Below are 25,486 nucleotides of genomic sequence, written 5' to 3' on the forward strand. Positions count from 1 at the left end.
GTAGTCAAAGGGCCCGTAAGGCCAAACAATTGGACACTGAGTAAGTTGGCACAGGTGCAGGGCACAGACGAGTTTTAGGGGCTGGGGCACGTGTATGGACTGTTTGTTATTAAAATCACTTTCACACCTACAGAAGGTGCCTTTGTGCTCTATCCGAACTGTGCAGGGGTGTCATGTACGTTGAGTTCCAGTGTGTGTGTGAGGGGTGGTCTTACGTCGGCCCCAGGTGAGTGTGCTCCCCTCCCCCTGGGCCGCCCTCTCCTTCCTTCAGGCAGAGGACGGGACCGTGCGCTACAGTGTCACGGCCGCATGCAGGGATGTTCCGGGTGGATGGTGGTACTGTGCCATAGGTCAGACATTGTCCAACGACGTGGAACCAGGGGCTCATCGCAGAGCTGGTCGTCATCATCCTCCATGGCCTGCAATAGACACGCTTCCACCAGCGACCGTGTGAGCCCGGTCCGTCGTGCCACAGGTGGATTTGCAATGGAGGGGTGGTGTGCATGCGGGTGGGGTGGGTGTGGTTGGTGGGTGGGTGGTGGGGATTGAGGGTGTTGGTGCTGGGTGGGTGAGTGTGGTCGGATGTTGCCATGGTGTGTGGTATGTGGCCATACTCGCCGATTCCCACGCTCCCTAGTCAGTGAATCTGGCGGCTATCCCGTGCCCTCTGGCCCAGCCGGTAACGGTGGGCAGCCACCCGCCCATGTCCAGCCTGTCTGCCCTGACCATTGCCCCATCCCCCTCATTTGCAAAGGACTGCGCCTCTTCCTGCTGCTCCTCCACTCCCCTCCCATCTCTGCCTGCGGCACATCGCCCCTCTGCTGGGCTATGTTGTGCAGGACGCAGCACACCACAATGATGTGGCCGACCCTATCTGGCGGGTTCTGGAGGGCTCCCCCAGAGAGGTCCAAGCACCTGAAACACATTTTGAGCACGCCAAAGCACCTCTCTATCACACCCCTTGTCGCTGCATGGGCATCGTTGTAGCTGTTCTCCGCATCACTCTGTGGCCTCCGTATAGGCGTCATCAGCCACAACCGCAACGGGTAATCCCTGTCAGCCAGCAACCAGCCCCTCAGCCGGGGGTGGCGTCCCTCGAACATGCCGGGGATGTAAGACCGAGACAACAGGTATGAGTCATGAACACTTCCCGGGCACTGGGCGCAGACGTGCAGAATAATCATGTGGTGGTCGCAGACCACCTGGATGTTCATGGAATACGTCCCCTTCCTATTGGTGAACATGGCCCTGTTATCTGCAGGTGGCCACACGGCGGCGTGCATCCTATCAATCGCGCCCTGGACCATGGGAAAACCGGCCATGGCAGAGAAGCCCACGGCCCGGGCATCCTGGCTCGCCCCGTCCACAGGGAACCGGATGTAGTGGTCCGCAATGGCATATAGGGCGTCTATCACTGCCCGGATGCACTGGTGCACCGATGTCTGCGAGATGCTGGACAGGTCCCCACTCAGTGTCTGGAATGACCCCGTGGCAAAAAAGTTCAGGGCCACCGTAACCTTGACGGACACGGGGAGAGGGTGTCCTCCCCCAGTGCCACGTGGTGCCAGCAGGTGACAGATATATGCCATGGTTTCCCGGCTCATCTGGTGTCTCCTCCTGCATTCCCAATCCGTGAGATCCTGGTACGACGAACGGGGCAGGAACACACGGAGCCTCCTCCGGTGTCTCCGTCACCGTGGCGCCACGACGTCCTCCACCCTCTCCTCATGCTCCTCCTCTTTGTGCTCCCCCTCCTCCTCGTCCTGTTGGGCGGGTGGCCCTCCAGCCTGGGCGGCTGCCGCCTGCCCCTCTGCGGCATGCTCCCTTTGCGGCAGCCTGCGCCGCCTCTCTGGCACACTCCTCCTCCTCCTCCAGGGCAACATGTAGAATAGTGGCTGCCGCCACGGCGGCCAACATCGCTGGCTGATCAGAAAACATGACGGCCTTGCGGGGGGGGGGGGGGGGGGGGGGAACAACAACATGTCATCATTGCCTGTACCCACCCCTTCCCCCGCGCAGCCAGGTGCCATGGGCTGCATGGGCGCGACTGTTGGAGGATGGCACCTGACCAATAGCAATTATTTGTTTTTTACAAGGACCAGAGGATGCACACAAGGACTCCTCCATCCTTTACCCATTCCCTCACTCTTTCCGTTGTGGCTTCCCAGTGATAGTATTGCACGTTTGGAAGGGCCAGGCACCCCCCCCCCCCCCCGACTTGTTTCTTCTCCTTCTAGTACTTCGTTGGGGATGCTTGGATTCTTCCCCCCATCCCTCCCCCACACACATACACACATAAACACCATAATTGTCTTATCTACTGAATGGAAAAAGGCCTTGGGAATGTAGATCAGTATGGATCTAACCAGGAAGAGGAAGCTGGGCAGTATGTTCATCTTGATCATCTGTAGCCTCCCCACCAGGGAAAGAGTTAGACATATTTTTAATTGATAATGGGTTGAAGGGTTATGGAGAACGGGCAGGACGGTGGAGTTAAGGCCAGGATAATACCCCTGGCCGTCTGTACAGCCCCAACTTTCTGTGTGATCAAAAGCCTTATCTACCTGGCAACCACAGATTTGAAGACCTTCCATGATCTTGTCGAGCTTGTCGCACACCATTTCGACCCTAAACCATCAGTGATCGTGCAGAGATACTGGTTCAACATGGCAGGTCAAATCCTGGGGGAAATCGATCGCAGAATTCCTGCGCTCCTTCGCAAGCTGGCTGATCATTCTGACTACAGTCATCCCTCCCGGAGATGATTCGAGACCACCTAGTGTGTGGCATCAAAAACATGGCGACCCAGGCAGCGCGGTGGCGCTGTGGTTAGCACTCCTGCCCCACGGCACCGAGGTCCCAGGTTCTATCCCAGCCCTGGGTCACTGCCCATGGGGAGTTTACACATTCTCACCGTGTTTGCGTGGGTTTCGCCCCCACAACCCAAAGATGTGCAGGTTAGGTGGATTGGCCACTCTAAATTGCCCCTTAATTGGAAAAAATTAATTGGGCACTCTAAATTTATATATTAAAAAAACATGGCCACCCAACAGAAATTGTTGGCGGAACCGTCCTTGGATTTAAAAAGGGCCATAGAATTATCCCTCTCTCGTGAAAATATGTAAAAGGGGACCCAGGAACTCCAAGGCTCCATGGACCTTGATGTAAATAGCATTGGCCACTCCCCATTCCGGCGAGTAACACCCCCCCTATGAGCAGGGCCTATGGGACCCAGTTGCCATCTGAGCAAGGTTGTGGTCAGACCCATTGGCCAAGAACCACCGCAGCCCAACAAGACGTCGCCCCCGAGGTCCAGGAAGAAGACTCACAATGGTGCTGCACTTGTGGTGCAGGAGGCGTGGCAGCAGGGAGCGCCAGAATCGACAGCGAACGCATCGCCCTTGTCGGGTGACATAACTATCCCGAGCCAGGGCTCTACATATGCCCAGCTCAATGAGGATGATTGCATGCAACTACATTGCATTACACCAATAAACGTAGCCACAATTAAGATAGCCCTCCAAGTGAATGGCCACCCCTTGGATATGGAAATACATTCAGGGGCTGTGGTCTCAGTCATTGGACAACAAACATTCTGGAAAATACGTTAGGAGATCCAGCGCCAGAGCCTAAAGGACATTAAGGCCTGGCTGGCTACGTATACCGGAGAACCGTTAACAATTATTGGGACCATGATGACCCTGGTTACCCATGAACTACAATCAGTTCGACTGGGAGTGATGCAGGGGCCAGGACCCAGTATTCTGCACCACGACTGGTTAGAGACTACCCCTAGATTGGCAATAGATCTTTGGAATGGGTACAGGCAGACAGTAGGACCTCACAAGGTCCTGGTAAAAGACCCAGAAGTGTTTTAGGAAGGCCTAGAGAAGATAAAGGGGGCCATGGCTAAAATTTACATCGATCCAGATGCCCAACCCAATAAGTTTGGTGCCCACCCAGTCCCAGATGCCCGACTGTCAAAGGTGAACAATGAGCTGAGCCAACTACAGAATTTGGGGATTATTCGCCCAGTCCAATTTGTGGAATGGGCGGCACCAGTGGTCCCTGTGCTGGTCCAGACAAGGCTACCGCTTGTGTGGGGACTATAAAATGACAGCCAACAAGGCTTTTAGACTGGTACCCATGCTACGAGTGGAAGACCATAATGGTGAAGACAGGACCAGTCTTCAATACCAGGGGTTTTCAAACTGCAGATTACGACCTGTGGATGGGTCGCGGGGCGGGTGTCAGAAGGGTCGTGGAGGTTTTAAGTATGCCGGAATATTCCCACCAGAAGCGGTGACAGAGAGCACATCACGTGCTTGGCATGCAACACTGACATCACGCTTTGGGCATGAAATCATGGAAGAGGGATTCCTCCGTTTCGTAGCTGCCAGCAAGCATGCTACAGGACTAGAAAGAACTGAAGATGGATTGTTTTGTATTAAGGAAGAGACAGCCAGAAACACAAACAAGCCAGGATCTCACAACTGAATCTGCTGGAGAGAGCTGCTCAGAAGAATCTAGCGCAGGACAAAGCAGTGGTGGTGTGAGTTCCAGGGTCTCTCGTGAACAGCCCATTAAGAAAAAAACAAAATAGGGAACAAAGCAGTATAAAGATGATTTCTTGATTGGAGAAGCTGCTGGAGGCGAGGGAGAGGAATTGATCCTAAATTAGTCTTGATGATTAAATGTGAACAGAGCAATGTTCCTGTGCTGTGGTGACTACACTAAATCATCTGATGTCTCGCCTGCTAAATTTTATTTGTGAGCTACTAGAATACGTTGGAATATCATTGATTTTCTCGTACAACTATGGCTAAGCAAACCGTACGGACAGTCTCGCAGTATTGTTCGAAGGATAGAATCATCACTTCCATTAAATCACTGGCCCAGAGTCTGCTTTCAGCTCTTGGCAGGACTGAAGGAGCCTGACTCATGTAATTACAGCCATAAACCTATGGTTCCAACTCATGGATATACCATAGATTACTGATGATGAAGGTGAAGTTTTCACTCGGTTTAGATACTCCTGTTGCCTCAGTTCCTCCTCCAAAATTAACACCCACACCATTTGGTACATTGTATGGTCCATCAAAGTCTGATTCAGCACCACCACCAATTTTTAAATTTAGAGTACCCAATTCATTATTTCCAATTAAGGGGCAATTGAGCATGGCCAAACCACCTACCCTGCACATCTTTGGGTTGTGGGGGCGAAACCCACGCAAACAGGGGGAGAATGTGCAAACTCCACACAGACAGTGACACAGAGCCGGGATCGAACCTGGAACTCAGCGCTGTGAGGCAGCAGTGCTACTCATTGCGCCACCGTGCTGCCCTATCAACTCGAGATCTTGTCAGAGAATGCCAAGCTAAGAAAAGCAATTTTAGTCATGTGACCATCAAACCAAAGATGTATTAAAGGACATGCAGAGGGCAGCACGGTGGCACAGTGGGTTAGCCCTGTTGTCTCACGGCGCTGAGGTCCCAGGTTCGATCCCGGCTCTGGGTCACTGTCTGTACGGAGGTTGCACATTCTCCCAGTGTTTGCAAGGGTTTCGCCCCCACAGAACAAAAAATGTGCAGGGTAGGTGGATTGGCCACACTAAATTGTCCCTTAATTGGAAAAAAAACGAATTGGTACTCTAAATTTATTTAAAAAAATTAAAAGGACATGCAGAATGTCAAATTAAGAGTAGTAGCGAGGTCACCTGGAAGAACAACCATGGGGAAGAAATCAGAAATATATGCATCTGTTTCTGATCCAGCAGCACTGATTGCTGATGCGTTAAAACGCAAGTTTTCACACAGATACATGAATGAATCTTCTGAAAATGAAAATGAGCCCTTTGAATTCTCTCTGTTGTCAAGCCCAGAGACTTCAAGGTTTGGACAACACCTGAAACACTGGAAACCAAATGTTTTGAAGACTTGTAAAATATTAAAACCAGATGATGTAAATATTGGAAACTATTCTTCACGGTTGTATACGCTGGAAAATAATTGGGACCATAGTGCAAGTATAAATGGACAGAATAATAACATACTTATTTACAACAATTTCCATTTAGAACTTAAGAACTAGGAGCAGGAGTAGGCCATCTGGCCCCTCGAGCCTGCTCCACCTTCAATGAGATCATGAGCTGATCTTTTGTGGACTCAGCTCCACTTTCCGGCCCGAACACCATAACCCTTAATCCCTTTATTGTTCAAAAAACTATGGGCGCGATTCTCCGCTGCCCATGACGGGTCGGAGAATAGCGGGAGGGCCTTCCTGACAATTTTCACGGCCTCCCGCTATTCTCCCCCCCCCCCCCCCCCCCCCCCTCCGGCTGCCCCCCCGACACGAATCGCTGCTCGCCGTTTTTTACGGCGAACAACGATTCTCCGCAGGCCGATGGGCCGAATACCACTGAGTTTACGGCCGCGATCACACCTGCTTTCAGCGTTCGTGAAAACGGCCGCAAAGTGCCCGTCAACGGACAACCATGCCATACGGCTGCGATCACACCTGCTTTCAGCGTTCGTGAAAACAGCCGCAAAGTGCCCGTCAACGGACAACCATGGCACCGATTGGCACGGCCGCACCACGGCTGTGCCAAGGGTGGAATGGGCCTGCGATCGGTGGGCACCGATCGCGGGCAGCGGGTCCGATAGTCGCGCACTATTTGTTCTTCCGCCGCCCCGCAAGATCAGTCCGCGGGGCGGCTGAGGGGCATGACGGCCCGCGCATGCGCAGGTTTGACGCGTCTGCGTGATGACGTCATCCGCGCATGCGCGGGTTGGAGCCGTCCAACCCGCGCATGCGCGGCTGACATCATCGTGCGCGTCAGCCGCCGTGACTTGGCGGGCGGAGTTAGCAACGTTCGCTAACTCCGCGTCGCCGTGATTCCCCGGGCCCCGATACTAGCCCCGCCCGGGGGGGGGGGGGGGGGGGGGGGAGAGAATCGGGTCCCGGGACGGAGCTCCGAGGCTGGCGTGAAACATGGCCAGTTTCACGCCAGCCTTAACGGCACGCCGGATTTGCGGAGAATCGCGCCCTATCTATCTTTACCTTAAAAACATTTAATCAAGGAGCCTCAACTGCTTCATAGAACATAGAACACTACAGCGCAGTATGGGCCCTTCGGCCCTCGATGTTGCGCCAACCTGTGAAACCATCTGAAGCCTATCTGACCTACACTATTCCATTTCCATCCATATGTCTATCCAGTGACCACTTAAATGCCCTTAAAGTTGGCGAGTCTACTACTGTTGCAGGCAGGGCGTTCCACACCCCTACTACTCTCTGGAGTAAAGAAACTGCCTCTGACATCTGTCCTATATCTATCACCCCTCAATTTAAAGCTATGTCCCCTCGTGTTGGTCATCACCATCCGAGGAAAAAGACTCTCACTGTCCACCCTATCTAACCCTCTGACTATCTTATATGTCTCTATTAAGTCACCTCTCAGCCTTCTCCTCTCTAACGAAAAAAACCTCAATTCCCTGAGCCTTTTCTCATAAGACCTTCCCTCCGTACCAGGCAACATCCTAGTAAATCTCCTCTGAACCCTTTCCAAAGCTTCCACATCCTTCCTATAATGTGGTGACCAGAACTGCACGCAGTACTCCAGGTGCGGCCGCACCAGACTTATGTACAGCTGCAACATGACCTTGTGGCTCCGAAACACAATCCCCTGCTGATAAAGGCTAGCAACCATATGCCTTCTTAACAGCCCTATTAACCTGGGTGGCAACTTTCAGGGATTTATGTACCTGGATGCCGAGATCTCTCTGTTCATCTACACTACCAAGAATCTTGCCATTAGCCCAGTACTCTGCATTCCTGTTACTCCTTCCAAAGTGAACCACCTCACACTTTTCCGCATTAAACTCCATCTGCCACCTCTCAGCCCAGCTCTGCAGCTTATCTATGTCCCTCTGTATCCTATAACATCCTTCAGCACTATCCACAACTCCACCGACCTTCGTGTCATCTGCAAATTTACTAACCCATCCTTCTACACCCTCTTCCAGGTCATCTATAAAAATGACAAACAGCAGTGGCCCCAAAACAGATCCTTGTGGTACACCACTAGTAACTGAACTCCAGGATGAACATTTGCCATCAACCACCACCCTCTGTCTTCTTTCAGCTAGCCAATTACTGATCCAAACCGCTAAATCACCTTCAATCCCATACTTCCTTATTTTCTGCAATAGCCTACCGTGGGGAACCTTATCAAACGCGTTACTGAAATCCATATACACCACATCAACAGCTTTACCCTGATCCACCTGTTTGGTCACCTTCTCAAAAAACTCAATAAGGTTTGTGAGGCATGACCTACCCTTCACAAACCGTGTTGACTATCGCTAATCAACTTGTTCTTTTCAAGATGATTATAAACCCTATCTCTTATAACCTTTTCCAACATTTTACCCACAACCGAAGTAAGGCTCACAGGTCTATAATTACCAGGGTTGTCTCTACTCCCCTTCTTGAACAAGGGGACAACATTTGCTATCCTCCAGTCTTCCGGCACTATTCCTGTCGACAAAGACGACATAAAGATCAAGGACAAAGGTTCTGCAATCTCCTCCCTGGCTTCCCAGAGAATCCTAGGATAAATCCCATCTGGCCCAGGGGACTTATCTATTTTGACATTTTCCAATATTGCTAACACCTCCTCCTTTTGAACCTCAATTCCATCTAGCCTGGTCGACTGAACCTGAGTGTTCTCCTCGAGAACATTGTCTTTCTCCAGTGTAAACACTGACGAAAAATATCCATTTAACGCTTCCCCTATCTCCTCTGATTCCACACACAACTTTCCACTACTATCCTTGATTGGCCCTAATCTTACTCTAGTCATTCTTTTGTTCCTGATATACCTATAGAAAGCCTTAGGGTTTTCCTTGATCCTATCCGCCAACGACTTTTCGTGTCCTCTCCTCGCTCTTCTTAACTCTCCCTTTAGGTCCTTCCTGGCTAACTTGTAACTCTCAAGTGCCCTAACTGAGCCTTCATGTCTCATCCTAACATAAGCCTTCTTCTTCCTCTTGACAAGTGCTTCAACTTCCTTAGTAAACCACGGTTCCCTTGCTCGACAACTTCCTCCCTGCCTGACAGGTACATACTTATCAAGGACACGCAGTAGCTGTTCCTTGAAAAAGCTCCACATTTCGATTGTACCCATCCCCTGCAGTTTCCTTCCCCATCCTATACATCCTAAATCTTGCCGAATAGCATCATAATTGCCTTTCCCCCAGCTATAATTCTTGCCTTGCGGTATATACCTATCCCTGCCCATTGCTAAAGTAAACATAACCGAGTTGTGATCACTATCACCAAAGTGCTCACCTACATCTAAATCTAACACGGGTTCATTACCCAGTACCAAATCCAATGCGGCCTCGCCCCTTGTTGGCCAGTCTACATACTGTGTCAGAAAACCCTCCTGCACACACTGTACAAAAACTGACCCATCTATAGTACTCGAACTATAGTATTTCCAGTCAATATTTGGAAAGTTAAAGTCCCCCATAACAACTACCCTGTTACTCTCGCTCCTGTCGAGAATCATCTTTGCAATCCTTTCCTCTACATCTCTGGAACTATTCGGAGGTCTATAGACAACTCCCAACAGGGTGACCTCTCCTCTCCTGTTCCTAACCTCGGCCCATACTACCTCAGTAGACGAGTCCTCAAGCGTCCTTTCTACCGCCGTAATACTTTCCTTGATTAACAATGCCACACCCCCCCCTCTTTTACCATCTTCTCTGTTCTTACAGAAACATCTAAATCCTGGAACCTGCAACAACCATTCCTGTCCCTGCTCTACCCATGTCTCCGAAATCGCCACAACATCGAGATCCCAGGTACCAACCCATGCTGCAAGCTCACCCACCTTATTCCGGATGCTCCTGGCGTTGAAGTAGACACACTTCAAACCAGCGTCCTGCTTGCCGGTGCCCTCTTTCGAACTTTTAACCCTATCCCTGACCTCACTACTCTCAACATCCTGTACACTGGGACTTCAATTTAGGTTCACATCCCCCTGCTGAATTCACTGGGCAAGGAATTCCATAAATTCACAACCCTTTGGGTGAAGAAGTTCCTCCTAAACTCAGTCCTAAATCTACTTCCCCTTATTTTGAGGCTATGCCCCCTAGTTCTGCTTTCACCCGCCAGTGGAAACAACCTGCCCGCATCTATCCTATCTATTCCCTTCAATAATTTTATATGTTTCTATAAGATCCCCCCTCATCCTTCTAAATTCCAACGAGTACAGTCCCAGTCTACTCAACCTCTCCTCGTAATCCAACCTCTTCAGTTCTGGGATTAACCTAGTGAATCTCCTCTGCACACCCTCCAGTGCCAGTAAGTCCTTTCTCAAGTAAGGAGACCAAAACTGAACACAATACTCCAGGTGTGGCCTCACTAACACCTAATATAATTGCAGCGTAACCTCCCTAGTCTTAAACTCCATCCCTCTAACAATGAAGGACAAAATTCCATTCGCCTTCTTAATCACCTGTTGCACCTGGAAACCAACTTTCTGTGACTCATGCACTAGCACACCCAGGTCTCTCTGCACAGCAACATGCTTTAATATTTTATCATTTAAATAATAATATTTGTAAGTTATCTACCTATGGTATGTTACTTTTATACAAGAAAGCTTTCTCAAGATATTGTAAATTTGAAATCTTAGTTTTTGTTAGTCTCTCTACCATTTGTGAAACTGATTTTAGCTTTTTAAAGGATTCATATTTCTTTTAAAATACCAGACTGCTAAAATGCGAAAGCTACAGTCCTGGTAAGTCTGTCTGAATGCTTTGCTGGTGCTGAATATTATTTTAATTAAGGGTTCTTTCAGTTTGGGATTGTGCTTGTAAATTCTGGAAGTATTGGAGATTAGCTTTTCAGCCCTGTTTACAGTTAACAAAGACAAGTCATGTGAAGGTGTAGTTCATCAAACAAACTGTAATGAATGTCTCACTTACCATTCACTGTTTTTAGAAAAAAAATTAGTTATAAATGCTATCCATCTCAAAAAAAAAGATGATTTCTTGAGTTATGGCTTTTGCCAATGGAAATCAGGTTGCAGAGCCCATGTGTGTTACATGCAGGTAAGTACTGGCAAATGAAAGCTTAAAAATCTTAAAACTTTAAAGGCATTTGACGACTAAACATGGCGAGTTTGAGGACAAACCTCTTGATTTTTTTCAAAGGATGCAGCGAGAATTAAATCGTCAACTGAAGTCCTTAGCAGAAATGTTACAATGAATGACAAAGCACAATTAGCCTCTTACAAGATAGCTTACCATGCAGCTAAAGTCAAAATGCCTCACATTAGCAGAGATGAATTCTCGCTGAAACATTAGACATGGTTCGTAAATTAGAGGTCAGCTGAAAAACTGAAATGCATCCCACTTTATTTTTTAATATAAATTTAGAGTAGTCAATTATTTGTTTTTCAATTAAGAGGCAGTTTAGTGTGGCCAGTCCACCTATCTTGCACATCTTTTTGGGTTGTGGGGGTGAGACCCACACAGACACAGCGAGAATGTGCAAACTCCACACGGACAGTGACCCAGGATCGAACCTGGGTCCTCAGCGCTGCGAGGCAGCAGTGCTAACCACTGCAGCACCACTGAGCCACCATGCCACCCTACATCCCACTTAGTGATAACATAGTGGCTTGCCGCATTTGTGATACTGCTGAGAATTTAGAAGCCCAGTTTATTTTTTGTTTAAAGTCAGCACAGGAGTTCCCAATACAACTGGATGAAAGTACAGGGGCGGGATTCTCCGTTGGCCGATTCGGGAATCCGGAAACGCCATTGGGCGGAGAATTGGTTCCGATGCCGAAATCTCAGCAGGCTCCAATTTCATGCCAAATCGCAATTCGCCTCGACAGCGACATCAATGCATTCCAAAACACACGTACAGCAAACGCCATTGGCATTTCATTAGCGGGCCTGATCTGGTATTCTCCGGGGCCTCCGCGATTCTCCGCCTCCATTGGGCCGAATTCTTGACATCGAGGTTTGATTGTACTTTTAAAATCATGAAACAGGCGCCGTGGCTGCTGAGGGAGGGATAGGGGGGTACGGAAAGTGTCCAACTTCGTCATTGGCTGACAGTTGTGCCACTGGCTGGGGGGGGGGGGGGGCTCCTGCCAGGGTTGGATGGAGAAGTGGGGCTGGCCAGATGAGCTGTGGGGTCGGGGTGGATGGGCATGGAACACCATTGCCACGATATGCAATGCAGCCATGCAGCTGCACACGCTGCTGACTGCCCATTAGGGCCATAGGTTGTATGAGCGGCCACTAGGCCACCCCCCCTAGGCGCCTTCTGGTCTCAGCCGACCAATCAGCCATGTTGGCGTGCAACAGCGCAACAATGCCGTCTTGTTGGCTGGGATGGTGTATGTGGGGAGTGAAGTGTGTATATGTGGATGCAGCTAATCAGCCTCCTGAGTGTCAATCGCGCAACCGACGAATCCGGCACCGTTTCTCATTGGAATTGATTGTGTTCCATGTGGTGCGGGCACTAGCCCCTTAACAGTAGCAGAATTAGTTCACGTGCGGCACCAGTTTTGCTGCCGTGGAACTCCACGAATCCTGTCCCGATGTCCACACTTAGTCTCAGGAACGGAGAATCCAGCCACAGACATTTCAGATTGTACAACCTTGCCAGTTTGTGTTGGTAGGTTTGGCACAGATTTCCGGTGGCTGCCATGGAGTGAGCGGTCGCACATTTGGTGGCTCAAGTGGGTTTTTTTTGGTCTTTTCCCCGCCTGTAGGGTGAAATATTTGTGTGTAAGAGGTGCAGGAGTGTATGGGGAAGGTTTTACTCCTCAGGTGTGGCTGGGAATGGATCCACAGACTAGGAGTGGGGCAAAAAGGAAAGAGCTGCTGGAGCAGGAGAGTCTTTGTAATCCACCACAGGATAAGGTGGTGGAGGGCAAGGGGGCTGTTCTGCCTGCCAGGTGGTCAACAAAGCAGTTAATAGAGTGCCTCAATGGACAGTTCTGTCAGCAGAGGAAAGAGGCCCTGGATTAAAATGTTCTTGATATTAAAAAAGGATAAGGATGCAGAGTAGTACGAGTCGTACCACCCAATATCGTTACTGAATGTAGACACCAAGTTGTTGGCGAAGGTGTTGGCCTCACGAATCAAGGATATCATCCCAGCGGTGATAGGAGAGGACAAACGGGCTTTTGAAAGGGGAGGCAGTTGACACCGAACGTGAGGGGGCTGCTTAATGTTTCCATGATGCCTCCGGAGGAGCAGGAGATAGAGGTAGTGGTGGCTATGGATGCGGAGAAGGCGTGTGACCGGGTGGAGTTGGAGTATGTACTGGAGGTGTTAGGGCAGTTCGGATTCAGATATGGGTTTATGGACTGGGTCCAGTTGTTGTACAAGGCAGCGGTCGCAAGTCGAACAAAGTTCGGAGACGAGGCAGGGTGCCCGCTCTCCCCTTGGCTTTTCGCCTTGGCTATAGAGCCACTGGCAATGGCGCTCAGGGTATCGAGGAACTGGAGGGGAATTGAGTCCGGGCGGGGCGGGGGGTTGCGGTGTCGAGTATAGGGTATCTATGCAGACACCCTGTTATACATTTCAGTCCCATTGGGCAGTATCGGGGATCACATGGGGAGTTTAGAGGAATTTGGCTGGTTCTCGGGATACATGTTGCATATGGGAAAGAACGAGGTGTTTCCGATTGAGACAAGAGGGCAGGAGAGAGGTATGGGGAGCTGCCGTTCAGGATGGTGGGGGCGAACTTTAGATACTTGGGTATCCATGTGACTCAGATTGGGCGCAGCTGCACAAGTTGAAACTTACTTGGTTGGTAGAGCAGATGAAAGGGGATTTCAAGAGATGGGATGTGCTGCCGCTGTCACTGACAGGGCGGGTGCAAACAGAAAAATAACAGTAACACCAAGGTTCCTGTTTGCGTTTCAGAACCTCCCAATTTCCGTCCTAAAGTCGTTTTTAAAAAAGGTTAATGCGTTGATCGCTGGGTTTGCGTCGGTGGGAAAAACCCTGTGGGTTAGGAGGGTCTTTTTGGAGTGGGGGCGAGGGGAGGGGTTGCTGGCGCTGCCAAACATGATGAACTACTACTGGGCGGCGAATATTGCTATGGTTAGGAAATGGGTTGTGGGGGAGGGGCCAGCCAGGGGTCGGATGGAGGTGGCATCATGCAAGGGAAGAAGTTTGAGGGCTTTGTTGTCAGCGCCTCTGCCGTTCTCGCTGGCCAGGTACTCCGTGAGCCCGCTGGTGGTATCGGCCCTGAGGATGTCTGGGGTTGGGGGTGTGCAAGTAACAGGTTTGCGCCAGGGATGTTGGATGCGAGGTTTCGGGGGTGCCAGCAAGCAGGGATGGAGCAGGGATTTGACGATCTGTTCATAGGGGACAAATTTACAAGGGCGGAAGACCTGGAGTATGAGTATGAGCTGCCCAGGGGGAATGGTTTCAGGTACCTGCAGGTCCAGGATTTTGTAAGGAGAGAGGTGCTGTCCTTTCCTGGGTTGCCGCCCCTGGGGTTGCAGGACAAAGTACTGTCGAAGGATGAGATTGGGGATGGAAAGGTATCCGATGTCTACAAGGTGTTGATGAACTGTTGGGGGACATAAGGAGGAGGAGGAGCTGGGAGGGAAGGTGGGGCCGAGACATGGGCAGAGGATCTGCGGAAGGTGAATGCATCCTCGTTGTGTGTGAGGTTAAGCCTCATCCAGTTAAAGGTAATACATAGAACGCATATGACAGTAGCATGGGTGAGTAGGTGTTTTTGAGAGGGTAGAGGATAGGTGTGGGCAGTGTGCGGGGGAGCCCACAAATCCACATGTTCTGGGCGTGTCCAAGGCTGAAGAGGTTCTGGCAGGTTCGCAGATGTAATATCAGAAGTGCTGGGCATGAGGGTGGTCCTGAATCCAGAGGTGGCAATATTCAGGGTGTTGGAAGACCCAGGAATCCAGGGGGTGAGAGAGGCAAATGTTCTAGCCTTTGCCTCCTTAATAGGCCGGAGACTGATTTTGCTTGGGTAGGACTCGGACCCGCCGAAAATGGAGATGTGGGCGAGTGACCTGGAGGAATTCCTGAGGCTGGAGAAGGTTAAATTCGTCTTAAGGAGGTCGGTGGATGAGTTCACTTGGAGGTGGAAGGTGTTTATTGGATTTTATTTTAAGGAGGTTTGAGGGGTCACCGGGGGGTGGGGGGAGAGAATGGGGAAGGTGGGATGTGAGAAGGGGCGGTATTAAGGGAGCGGGGGTGGATTAATGGGTGATGGTTATTTACAATGCCGTTTAGCTGTTCTGCTTTTGCATGTTTATGTGAAAATGCCTTGAATAAATTTTTGTTTTAAAAGTTATGTTTGGCACAGTGAATTTGTTGAGGATATGCTGTGCTGGCTGACATTATCAACCAACATGGCTGGCGCAGTGATTTTTGAAGCATTGAATAGATACGTGGTTGGAAAGTGTAGGTTCGATTGGGTTAATTGCAGAGGAATCACAAGCGATGGAGCAGCCAACAAGACTGGCAAAAACAGCCGAGTTATAATAATAAGGATTAAGGAGGCGACTGGTCAGGACATTGTGTGCAATCATTGTTTATTCACTACAAGACATTAGCATGAAAAGGAATTCCATCTGATCTGGAATTGTGAAAGTTGCAAATTTCATTAATAAATTATTCTTCTTATATTTTAGAGTACCCAATTCTTTTTTTTCCAATTAAAGGGTAATTTAGCGTGGCCAATTCACCTACGTGGCACATCTTTTTTTTAGGTTGTGGGGTTTGATGTGTTGGGTCTGCTGGGTCTGCGAACACTGCGTTTACCATAGCAATGAGAGAGACAGGCTTCCAACACTTGTAGAAATTCAACTCTATTTTATTGAACTATGAACTGTTAAACATACTTGAATTGTGGGTTGACACTATGCTAAGTTGACTGGAGACCTGAGGCTAACCTGACCAGAATATACTGCGAGCACATGGTGGATGTTCGTGTTGCTGCTCACGGGCTCTGGCTGTCTCAGAGGCTGCATCCCAAGAGCGGGAAAATTAGTACCCTCTGGCTTTATAGTGGACGTGTCCTGTCTGGTGATTGGCTGCTGTGTTTTGTGTGTTGATTGGTCATTCAGTGTGTCAGTCAGTCTGTCTGTGCACCATCATATACTTGTGTGTATATTATGACATGGAGAGAATGTGCAAACTCCACATGCACAGAGACCCAGGGCCGGAATCGAACCCAGGTCCTCAGTGCCATGAGGCAGCAGTGCTAACTAACCACTGCACCACCATGCTGCCCTGTAAATTTCATTAAACGCAGCACTTTCAATACAAGGCTTTTTGAGACTCTGTCTCAATATTGGAGCTGAGCACACACATTTATTGTTCCACACAGGAATGTTGCCTGTTAAGGTGTTGGGTGCTTGTCAGAGTTTATTTTTAGTTTTTTTAAATAAATTTAGAATACCCAATTCATTTTCTCCAATTAAGGAACAATTCAATGTGGCCAATTGACCTACCCTGCATATCTTTGGGTTGTGGGGGCGAAACCCACGCAGACACGGGGAGAATGTGCAAACTCCACACGGACAGTGACCCAGAGCTGGGATCGAACCTGGGACCTCGGCGCCGTGAGGCAGCAGGGCTAACCCACTGCACCACCGTGCTGCCGTTTTGTCAGAGTTTATGAACGGAGGTATCAAATCCATGGTTTCCTCCTTGAGAAATCGTGTCCTCTGGCTGATTCATTTGATGATGAAACTTTAAATGAATTGAACCTCAAATTGCAAGGGAAGGATGATGATTGTTTTCCGCACTGTGAACAAATAGATGCTTTCCAAAAGTCACTGAAAGTTTGGCAAATGCGAGTATGAAGCCAAAATTACATGTTCCCCACAAAACTACAACACATTGAACAAAACAGTGTTAGTAAGGGAACTGTCAATAGACTGGCAAGACTTATTCCGTCGCATCTGGCTGCACTGATTAAGAGGTTTTATCACTACTTTCCAGAGAAGAAGTTTCAGATTTTGATAAAGAGAAGCGGTGGGTGAAAAAACCTTTTGCGTTCGAGACCCCAGTCAAGTATTAACTTACAGCTGACTCAAGACTGAACTTCTGCGCCTCACCTGTGACAGCACATTAAAAACACGGCATTAGTCCATGAGGCTATCAGCATTCGAGAGTCGCATCTCCGATGAGTATCCCATGCTGAGTAAAACAAGCATTTTGTTGCTTTTGCCGTTGACAACAACCTACATGTGGGAGGTTTGATATTCCGTCCTCACAAAGATGAAGACAGCACAAAGGAGCCGGCTGAACTCTGCACCTGATATGCGCATTGCCCTCTGCTCGTGAATCTGATTGGAGTGAGATTGTGAGAACCAAGCAGACTTACCTGTTGCATTGAAGGTCAACGAAAATAGTATGTTGCGAAAGTCGGACAATTGGTAAAAGTGGAACCCGGCACAAAAAGTTTGAAAAATACTGTCCTACACAGTCAAAACCAGGGAATGGACTACACGTGTGGACCATCTCAAGGGCAGAGAACCCGCACAAGCGGTAGCTCCACCAGCCTAATCAGTTCCTCGTCCCCCTTGCTTACCACTCATGAGCCAGGGAGCACAACTGTTAAGGACCAGACTCCGGTTTGCATGAGATGGAAGACTCTGCCTCAGATATGGATATGGAATCCTCAATATTATTGGAGGACAGTATGGTCAGTGACAGGCCTCCAACACCTTATCCCTCTTTTCTACGTCTATTTGTTGCTGCCCAATTTAGTTTGAACCCTCCCCAACCAACTAATAATCCACTCCTCAAGGATGCTGGTCCCAGTCGTGTTGAGGTGCAACCTGTCCCACTTTAACAGGTGCTTCCTGCCCCAAACTTTGGTCCAATACCACAGAATCTGAAACCCTCCCTTCTGCACCATGTCACAAGCTACATATTTATTGATTTTCTCTATCTTCCTATTTCTATTTGCATTGGAGTGCAGCACGGAGGGTAATCTAAAGATTATTATCTTTGTTGGTACCAACATTTACCATAACGTCTGGATCACTCTCTTCCCCTGGAAAATATTCTCCACATTCACCGTGATATCTTTTACCCAGGAACAAGAGAAGCAACACACCATGCACAGCAGTTACAAAAATATCCTTCTACCCGTAACTATAAAATCTCTTGCACCTGCTGCAGATCTACAGTTTGCAGTCCCTTATCATTGGTGCCATTGTCTGGACTTCAATCCTTCAAGATGTCATCACTGCCAGAAGTCCCCAATGCGGAGTACCATACTGAGAGTTACACACTTCCTGTCTTTTCCTACTCTTCAGAATAGCCACCCATCTACTACTCGGAACTCTCTCTGCCTGTGGGGTGGCCACCTCCTGGAATGCATGATCCATGAAACTCTCAAGCTCCCTGATGCCCTGCGGTGACTCCAGTTACCACTCAAACTCAGGAACATTTAAAACTATTAACTTTAATTAATACCTCCACACCTCAGTCCTCAGGTCTGTTCCTCCTGTTCCCTCTCAGATCTCTCCATTGTTTTACTACAATAAGAGATTAGCACCACCTCCTTTGCCCGAATTTAGTAGTCTGTACAAGCAGTAACATGTGCAACAAAGGCCTCTGTTTTTATACTAGCAAAATTTGCAAAGACCCGAGTCAGCCCTGCTGACAGTAATTACTAGTTCTAAATATCCATCTATTCAGCAGGTAGCTTGTTTGCCACTGACTAATATTGAAAGAAACGAAGAGTTCAGTTAAATACTAAATGCAAAATTGAGCTACATTTTAGAAAGAGATCAATCCTTCAAATCAGAGTTTAGTACTCTGTAAAAGCAGTATCCTATACTACTTATGAGGCATAGGGCACCCTTGGAAAATCTTGAGGAAAACTCTTCCACTGGTTGGAATCATACCTCAAAAAAATGTTTTTTGTGGCTAGTGAAGACCAGTCATCTTAGCCCCAGGACATCACTACAGAAGTTCCTTGGAGTAGTGTCCTAGCCCCCACCATCTTCAACCGCTTCATGAATGACTTGCCTTTGAACATAAGGGAAGAAGTGGGGATGTTTGCTGATGATTGCATAGTATTCAATACTATTTGCAACTCCTCAGATACTTAAGCAGTCTTTATCCATATGTAACAAGACATAGGGGTGACAAGGGATTAACAAGGTATAATTGATATAGGGAGTGACAAGGTGTTGACAGGTTTAAGTGGACAAATTTCCAGGTCATGATGAATTGCGTCCTAGGCTGCTGTGGGAGGCGAAGGAAGAGATTGCAGAGGCTCTGACCCAAATTTTTATTTCCTCTATGGCCACAAGGGAGGTGCCAGTGGACTGGAGAACAGCTAATGTGGTTCCACTACTCAAGAAGGTTTGTGGAGACAGGTCAGGGAACTGCAGATCAGTGAGTCTCATGTCAGTGGTGGGGAAACTATTAGAGAAAATTCTGAAGGAGAGAATCTATCTCCACTTGGAGAGATGAGGTTTGATCAGGGATAGTCAGCATGGCTCTGACAGAAGGAAGTCATAGAACATACAGTGCAGGAGGCCATTCGGCCCATCGAGTCTGCACCGACCCACTTAAGCCCTCACTTCCACCCTATCCCCATGACCCAATAACCCCTCCTAACCTTTTTGGTCACTAAGGGCAATTTATCATGGCTAATCCACCTAACCTGCACGTCTTTGGATTGTGGGAGGAAACCGGAGCACCCGAAGGAAACCCACACAGACACGGGAGAACGTGCAGACTCCGCACAGACAGTGACCCAGCGGGGAATTGAACCTGGGACCCTGGCGCTGTGAAGCAACAGTGCTATCCACTTGTGCTACCGTGCTGCCCAGAAATGCTGAACAAATTTTGTTGAATTTTTTTAGGTGACCAGGTGTGTCGATGAGGGTAGTGGGGTTGATGTAGTTTATGTGGATTTCAGCAAAGCCTTTGACAAGGTCCCACAAGGGAGACTTATAAAGAAGGAAAATGCACATGGGATTATAGGGTAACATGATATGGTGGATTCAAAATTGTCTTAGCTGTAGGATAAGGAGGGTGAGGACAAATGGCTGGTTTAGTGACTGGAAGCCAGTGCCCAATGGTATATCATAGGGATCTGTGTTGGGTCCCTTATTATTCGTCAGTTGTATAAATGACAGGTGACTATGTTGGGAATATGTTAAAAATAGGTTTGAGTGTCTTGGGTTACAGGAAGATATAAACAGGATGGTCAAATAGGCAGATAAATGGCAGATGTAATTTAACCCTGAAAAGCGTGAGGTGATACACTTTGGAAGGAGAAACTGGACAATTATTCAAATGAATGGCGTGACACTGGGAACTTCCAAGGAACAAAAGCCTTGGCTTTTTCGTCTGTAGATCTCTGAAGGCGGGAGAGCAGGTTAATAAGGTGGTGAAAAGGGCATATAGGACACATGGCGTTATCAGTTGAGACATAGATTACAAAACCAGGAAGGTCATGTTGGAATTCAATAAAGCTTTGGTGAAGCCACAGCTGGGGTACCGTGTGCAATTCTGGTCATCACATTACAGAAGGCTGTAATTGCACTGGATGGGATGCAGAGGAGTTTCACCAGGATGTTGCCTAGGATGGAACATTTAAGTTATGAAGAGAGGCTGGGTAGGTTTGGGTTGTTTTTGCTGGAGCAGAGAAGACTGAGGGGCAACCGATCGAGGTGTACAAGATTATGAGGGGCACGGACAGGGTGGATAGGGAGCAGCTGTTCCCCTTAGTTGAAGGGTCAGTCACTAGGGGACACAAGTTCAAGGTGAGGGGGAATGTGAGGAAAAATCTTTATTCCCACTGCCTGGGAGGGTGATAGAGGAGGGTTGTCTCACATCCTTTAAAAAGCACCTGGATGAGCATTTGGCACATCATAATAGAACTCCTACAGTGTAGAAGGAGGCCATTTGTCCCATCAAGTCTGCATCAACTCTTCCAAAGATCACCCTACCTAGACCTAATCCCTCACCCACACGTAACATCAAGGCTATGGGCCAAGTGCTTGCAAATGGGATAAGGTAGGTCAGGTGTATTTCAGGCGTTGCTGCAGACTTGGAGGGGCTTAAAGGCCTCTTCTGCACTGTATTTTCTGTGATTATGGACAATATTCAGGCCTGGGCTGATAAGTGGCAAGCAGCATTCACTTCACACAACTGCTAAGCATTGAGCAGCTCCTTTTGAAACTCAATATTATTACTATTGACGAGTCCTGCAACATCGATATCCTGGGGTTATCACTGAACAGGAACGTAACTGGACCAGCCACATAAATACTGTAGCTACAAGAGAAGGTCAAACACTAGGAATTCTGTGGCGATTAACTGTCAAAGCCTATCAACTTCACAGCACAGGTCAAGTGTGCGATGAAATATTCTCCACTTGCCTATCCAATAACACCAGAATAATAATATCCAGAAGCTCTGATAATAAGCTCAACACCTTTCAGAATAAAGCAGCCAGGTTGATCAGCACTCCATCTATTGACGCCCATCCACCATTTTAAACATTCACTCCCCCTGCCATAGTGCAGTGTGTACCATTTACAAATGTGCAACGGCAAATTGCCAGCAATCCTTCAACAGCACCTCCCAAACCCCTCAACCTCTACCACCTTAAAAAAGCAAAGGTAGCAGACACAATAATAATAATCATTATTGTCACAAGTAGGCTTACATTAACACTGCAATGAAGTTACTGTGAAAATCCCCAAGTCGCCACATTCCGGCGCCTGTTCGGGTACACAGAGGGAGAATTCAGAATGTCCAAATTACCGAACAGCGCGTCTTTCGAGGACTGGTGGGAAGAAACCAGAGCAGCCGGAGGAAACCCACGCAGACACAGGGACAAAGTGCAGACTCCGCGCAGATGGTGACCCAAGCGGGAATCGAACCTGGGACTCTGGTGCTGTGAAGCAACAGTGCTAACCAATGTGCTACCGTGCTACCCTGAGGAACACCATCACCTGTAATATGCCACCCCGCACATCCTAATTAGGAAATATAATCTCTGTCCTTTCATGTCACGGAGTTATAATCCAAAATTCCTAACAGCATTGTGGGTGTATCTTTACCAAATGGACTGCAACAGTTCAAGAAGATGGCTCACCTCCCCCTTTAAGGGTAATTAGGGATAGGCAACAAATGTTGGCTTTGTCAACAGTCCCCAGATGCCATATAAATGGAACTGTGTTGTTTTTAAATGTATGTTCTAGGTTTGTACAATGTCCTGATACCTAGAGATACAAGTCTGCATTTCAAGCTAGTTGTGCAATAACATTCAACATATTTTATCCAACAGTGAACATTTTGATAGTTAATTGAATTCTTTGCTCTGTCTTGTGCCACTTATCTGACAGAGCTGCAAGTCACAAGCTCAAGCAAAGCTGGAAGCAGGTTCCTCCAGACCCTGTGAATGTTTATGTGCCGTTGAATATTGAAGATATTCTCCCAAACAACTACATTGTGGTGAGTATATTTGGTTGTAGTTAGGAATGTAGGTGACACTAAGTAGTCGAGAGAAGTGTTCAGACTACCAATGAAATGAAATGAAAATTGCTTATTGTCACAAGTAGGCTTCAATGAAGTTACTGTGAAAAGCCCCCAGTCACCACATTCAGGCACCTGTTAAGAATACCAGATAATTCAGGTGACATTTTTCCTTTCTATACATCGGAACAGGTATTTTAAAGTGGATCAAGTACATCCAGGTTCAAAGCACTTATTTTGACCTGAGTAAGCCTGATATTAAAATAAACACTTTGTTTGGCAAAAAAAAATGTCCAGATGTAAAGAGTGGTGTGCCACAGAAATCAAAGCTGGGACTTCAACTTTTTAACAATTTACATAAATTATGTTAATGAAGGGACCAAAAGATATGGTTGCTAAATTTACTGATGATACAAAGATAGGTAGGAAAGAAAGCTGTGAAGAGGATATAAAAGGACATAAAAGGCTACAAAGGAACATAGATAAAGTGAGTGAGCAAAGATCAAGCAAATGGAGAATAATGCAGGAAAATGTGAAATTATCCATTTTGGCAAGAAAAATAAAGAAGCATATTATCTAAATGGTGAGAGACTGCAGAGCTCGGAGATGCTGAGGGATCTAGATGTGAGAGTGCATGAATCACAAAAGGTTAGCATGCAGATACAGCAAGTAATCAGGAAAGCTACTAGAATGTTATTGTTTATTGCAAGGGGAACGGATGACAAAAGTAGGGGGGGGGGGGGAAACAATGCTTCAGTTGGTGAGACGACATCCAAAGCACTATGTACAATATTGATCTCCTTATTTAAGGATGGATGTAAATGCGTTTAAAGCAATTCAGAGAACGTTTACTAGACTAATACCTGGAATGGGCAGGTTGTCTTATGAGGAAAGGATGGATACGCGAGGCTTATAGCTGCTGGAGATTAAAAAGTGAGAGAGGTGACTTGATTGAAACAGAAGATCCTGAGGGATATTACCTTGACAGGGTGGATATGGAAAGGATGTTTTCTCTTGTGGAAGAATCTATAACTGAGGTCACTGTTTAAAAATAAGACAGGGATATGGAGAAATTATTCCTCTCAGACGGTTGTGACTCTTTGGGGCTGGATTCACCGATTTTGAGACTAAGTGCTCACGCCGGTGTGGGAACAGTGGCGTTATACACCTGAAAACAAAAACGGCGCAAAACCTCCACCGATCCGGTCTGGTGAGTGGGGCAAATAGGCACACAGAGTAAAGACCCCAGCTCTAGCTGCGGATACAGCCGGAGAATTGCCGGGTCCGTCGCCGTGCGCGGACCCAGCCTGCCACATAATACCCCCTTTTGTCCGGGTTGGCCACCCCCAGACCACCCCCCACAACCCCCACCACCCGGCCCGACCGCGGTGGCACTGGACTTTGTCCGGTTCCCGAAATAAAATAGCATGGACAACCCACGCCGTCGAGAACTCGGCCCACAGCCTCAGGTGACGTCCCGAGGCCGTCCATACGGCATGTGGCATACTCGCAAGTTTGGATGGGGGGCGGACCATCGCAAAAGCGGCGCTGCCCCCCCATTTTGGCGCCAGAGGGGATTTTCTGCCCGATCACCGAATGCGATTTCAGCGTCGGAGAATCCGGCCCAGAATCTTTGAATATTTTTAAGAATTAAATAGATTCTTGATAAGCAAGGCGGTGAAAGTTATTGTGGGATAAGTGGAAACCCAGAAGCAATCATAGAATCAAAGAATGTCTACAGTGCAGAAGCAGTATATTTAGTTCATCGAGCCTGCACTAGCCCTTGCTCCAATAGTTCTTGCCATATATGATGAAAACCAAATAAAACACTTTATGTAATAATGTTGGACTTACAATAATTTTATCTTTTAGGAAGCCAAACGTCCCAGTGGTCTTTGGACAAACTATGTAAACATAGGAATGAGAGAAACCAAGAGATTCGACCAGAGCCTCAGCACAGAACATTGCTTGAACACAGCACCTATTTTGGTAAAGAATGGAGATAGCAAAGGATGCAACTAGCTATTTTGTAAGTCATGCATGGTGTTCACCTAATTGAGGGATATGACTGATGTCAAATCTACTTTATTCTAATTTCAGATAATAGCTCAAATTTATTGCTGACAAAATCTTTAAATCCATTTGCTGCGAAGAACTTCCAATTAGAACTGACATGTTATTACATGTTCCTGTTATTACAAATGAGTGCCTCTTTTTAAGAAGAGGCTAAAAGTAGCTTAGCAACTAAAATAGGCACAATTATTTTTGAACAAGAGTTAAATCTAATCAGTTTTACTTAATTTGATATATTTAGAAATCACAGACCTAGGCATAAATGAGAACAAAAGTACAGTAACATTGCCCATCCTCGTTCCAGAAATATATTCAAAACTTAAAATTACCTCTTGACATCATGTAGACGGCACATCAGATTTGTTGCAAGAACAGGCATTGTTATAATGCATTGTCATTTTATTGCCAGTGTGCAAGCAGGTTACTATGTAATGAAATGTGTAAATGCACATCTCAAAGAGTTCATTTTATGTTGTTTTGGGTAATATTACCACATTCAAGTTTCAGAACTTTAGATTTCAGCGTGTATTTTTGTATTCTTGATCACTTCTGTACTCTGAAGAAAGTCGACCATCCTTCATTTAACTCTACACAAAATTTAATAAAATTGCAAGTGTAAGTTACATTTGTGAAATATTTTTGGTGTCATTTAACACTATACATTGATGTAATAAAGTGACTTATTACGACCCCCCTGGGCTAGTTAGAGACCAGTCAATTCCAGCCCCACTTGACCCGGAGTGGCAACATAATTGAAATTAATAAATCATTCTTAGAAAAACACCCAAAGTCTTTGGCCCTTAGCTGCCTAATAACTAGTTATCGAGTTTACATATTTAAACTGAACTAATTTTATTAATAACAGTAAGTATAA

At 47.4% G+C, this 25,486-nt stretch overlaps 1 protein-coding gene across 1 annotated transcript in view; it reads left to right on the forward strand.

The window, feature by feature from the left end:
* The window catches only part of si:ch211-130h14.4, a 259,467-nt gene extending 234,232 nt beyond the window's left edge, over window positions 1-25,235 (forward strand). The window contains exons 15-16 of the mRNA XM_038808643.1: window positions 22,410-22,518; window positions 24,412-25,235. Coding sequence (XP_038664571.1) covers window positions 22,410-22,518; window positions 24,412-24,561 — 259 coding nt within the window. The 3' untranslated portion in view covers window positions 24,562-25,235. The remainder of the gene's footprint in view (window positions 1-22,409; window positions 22,519-24,411) is intronic.
* Window positions 25,236-25,486: the final 251 nt, after the last annotated feature.

This window comes from Scyliorhinus canicula, chromosome 1 (assembly GCF_902713615.1).
Source record: "Scyliorhinus canicula chromosome 1, sScyCan1.1, whole genome shotgun sequence".
NCBI lineage: Eukaryota > Metazoa > Chordata > Chondrichthyes > Carcharhiniformes > Scyliorhinidae > Scyliorhinus > Scyliorhinus canicula.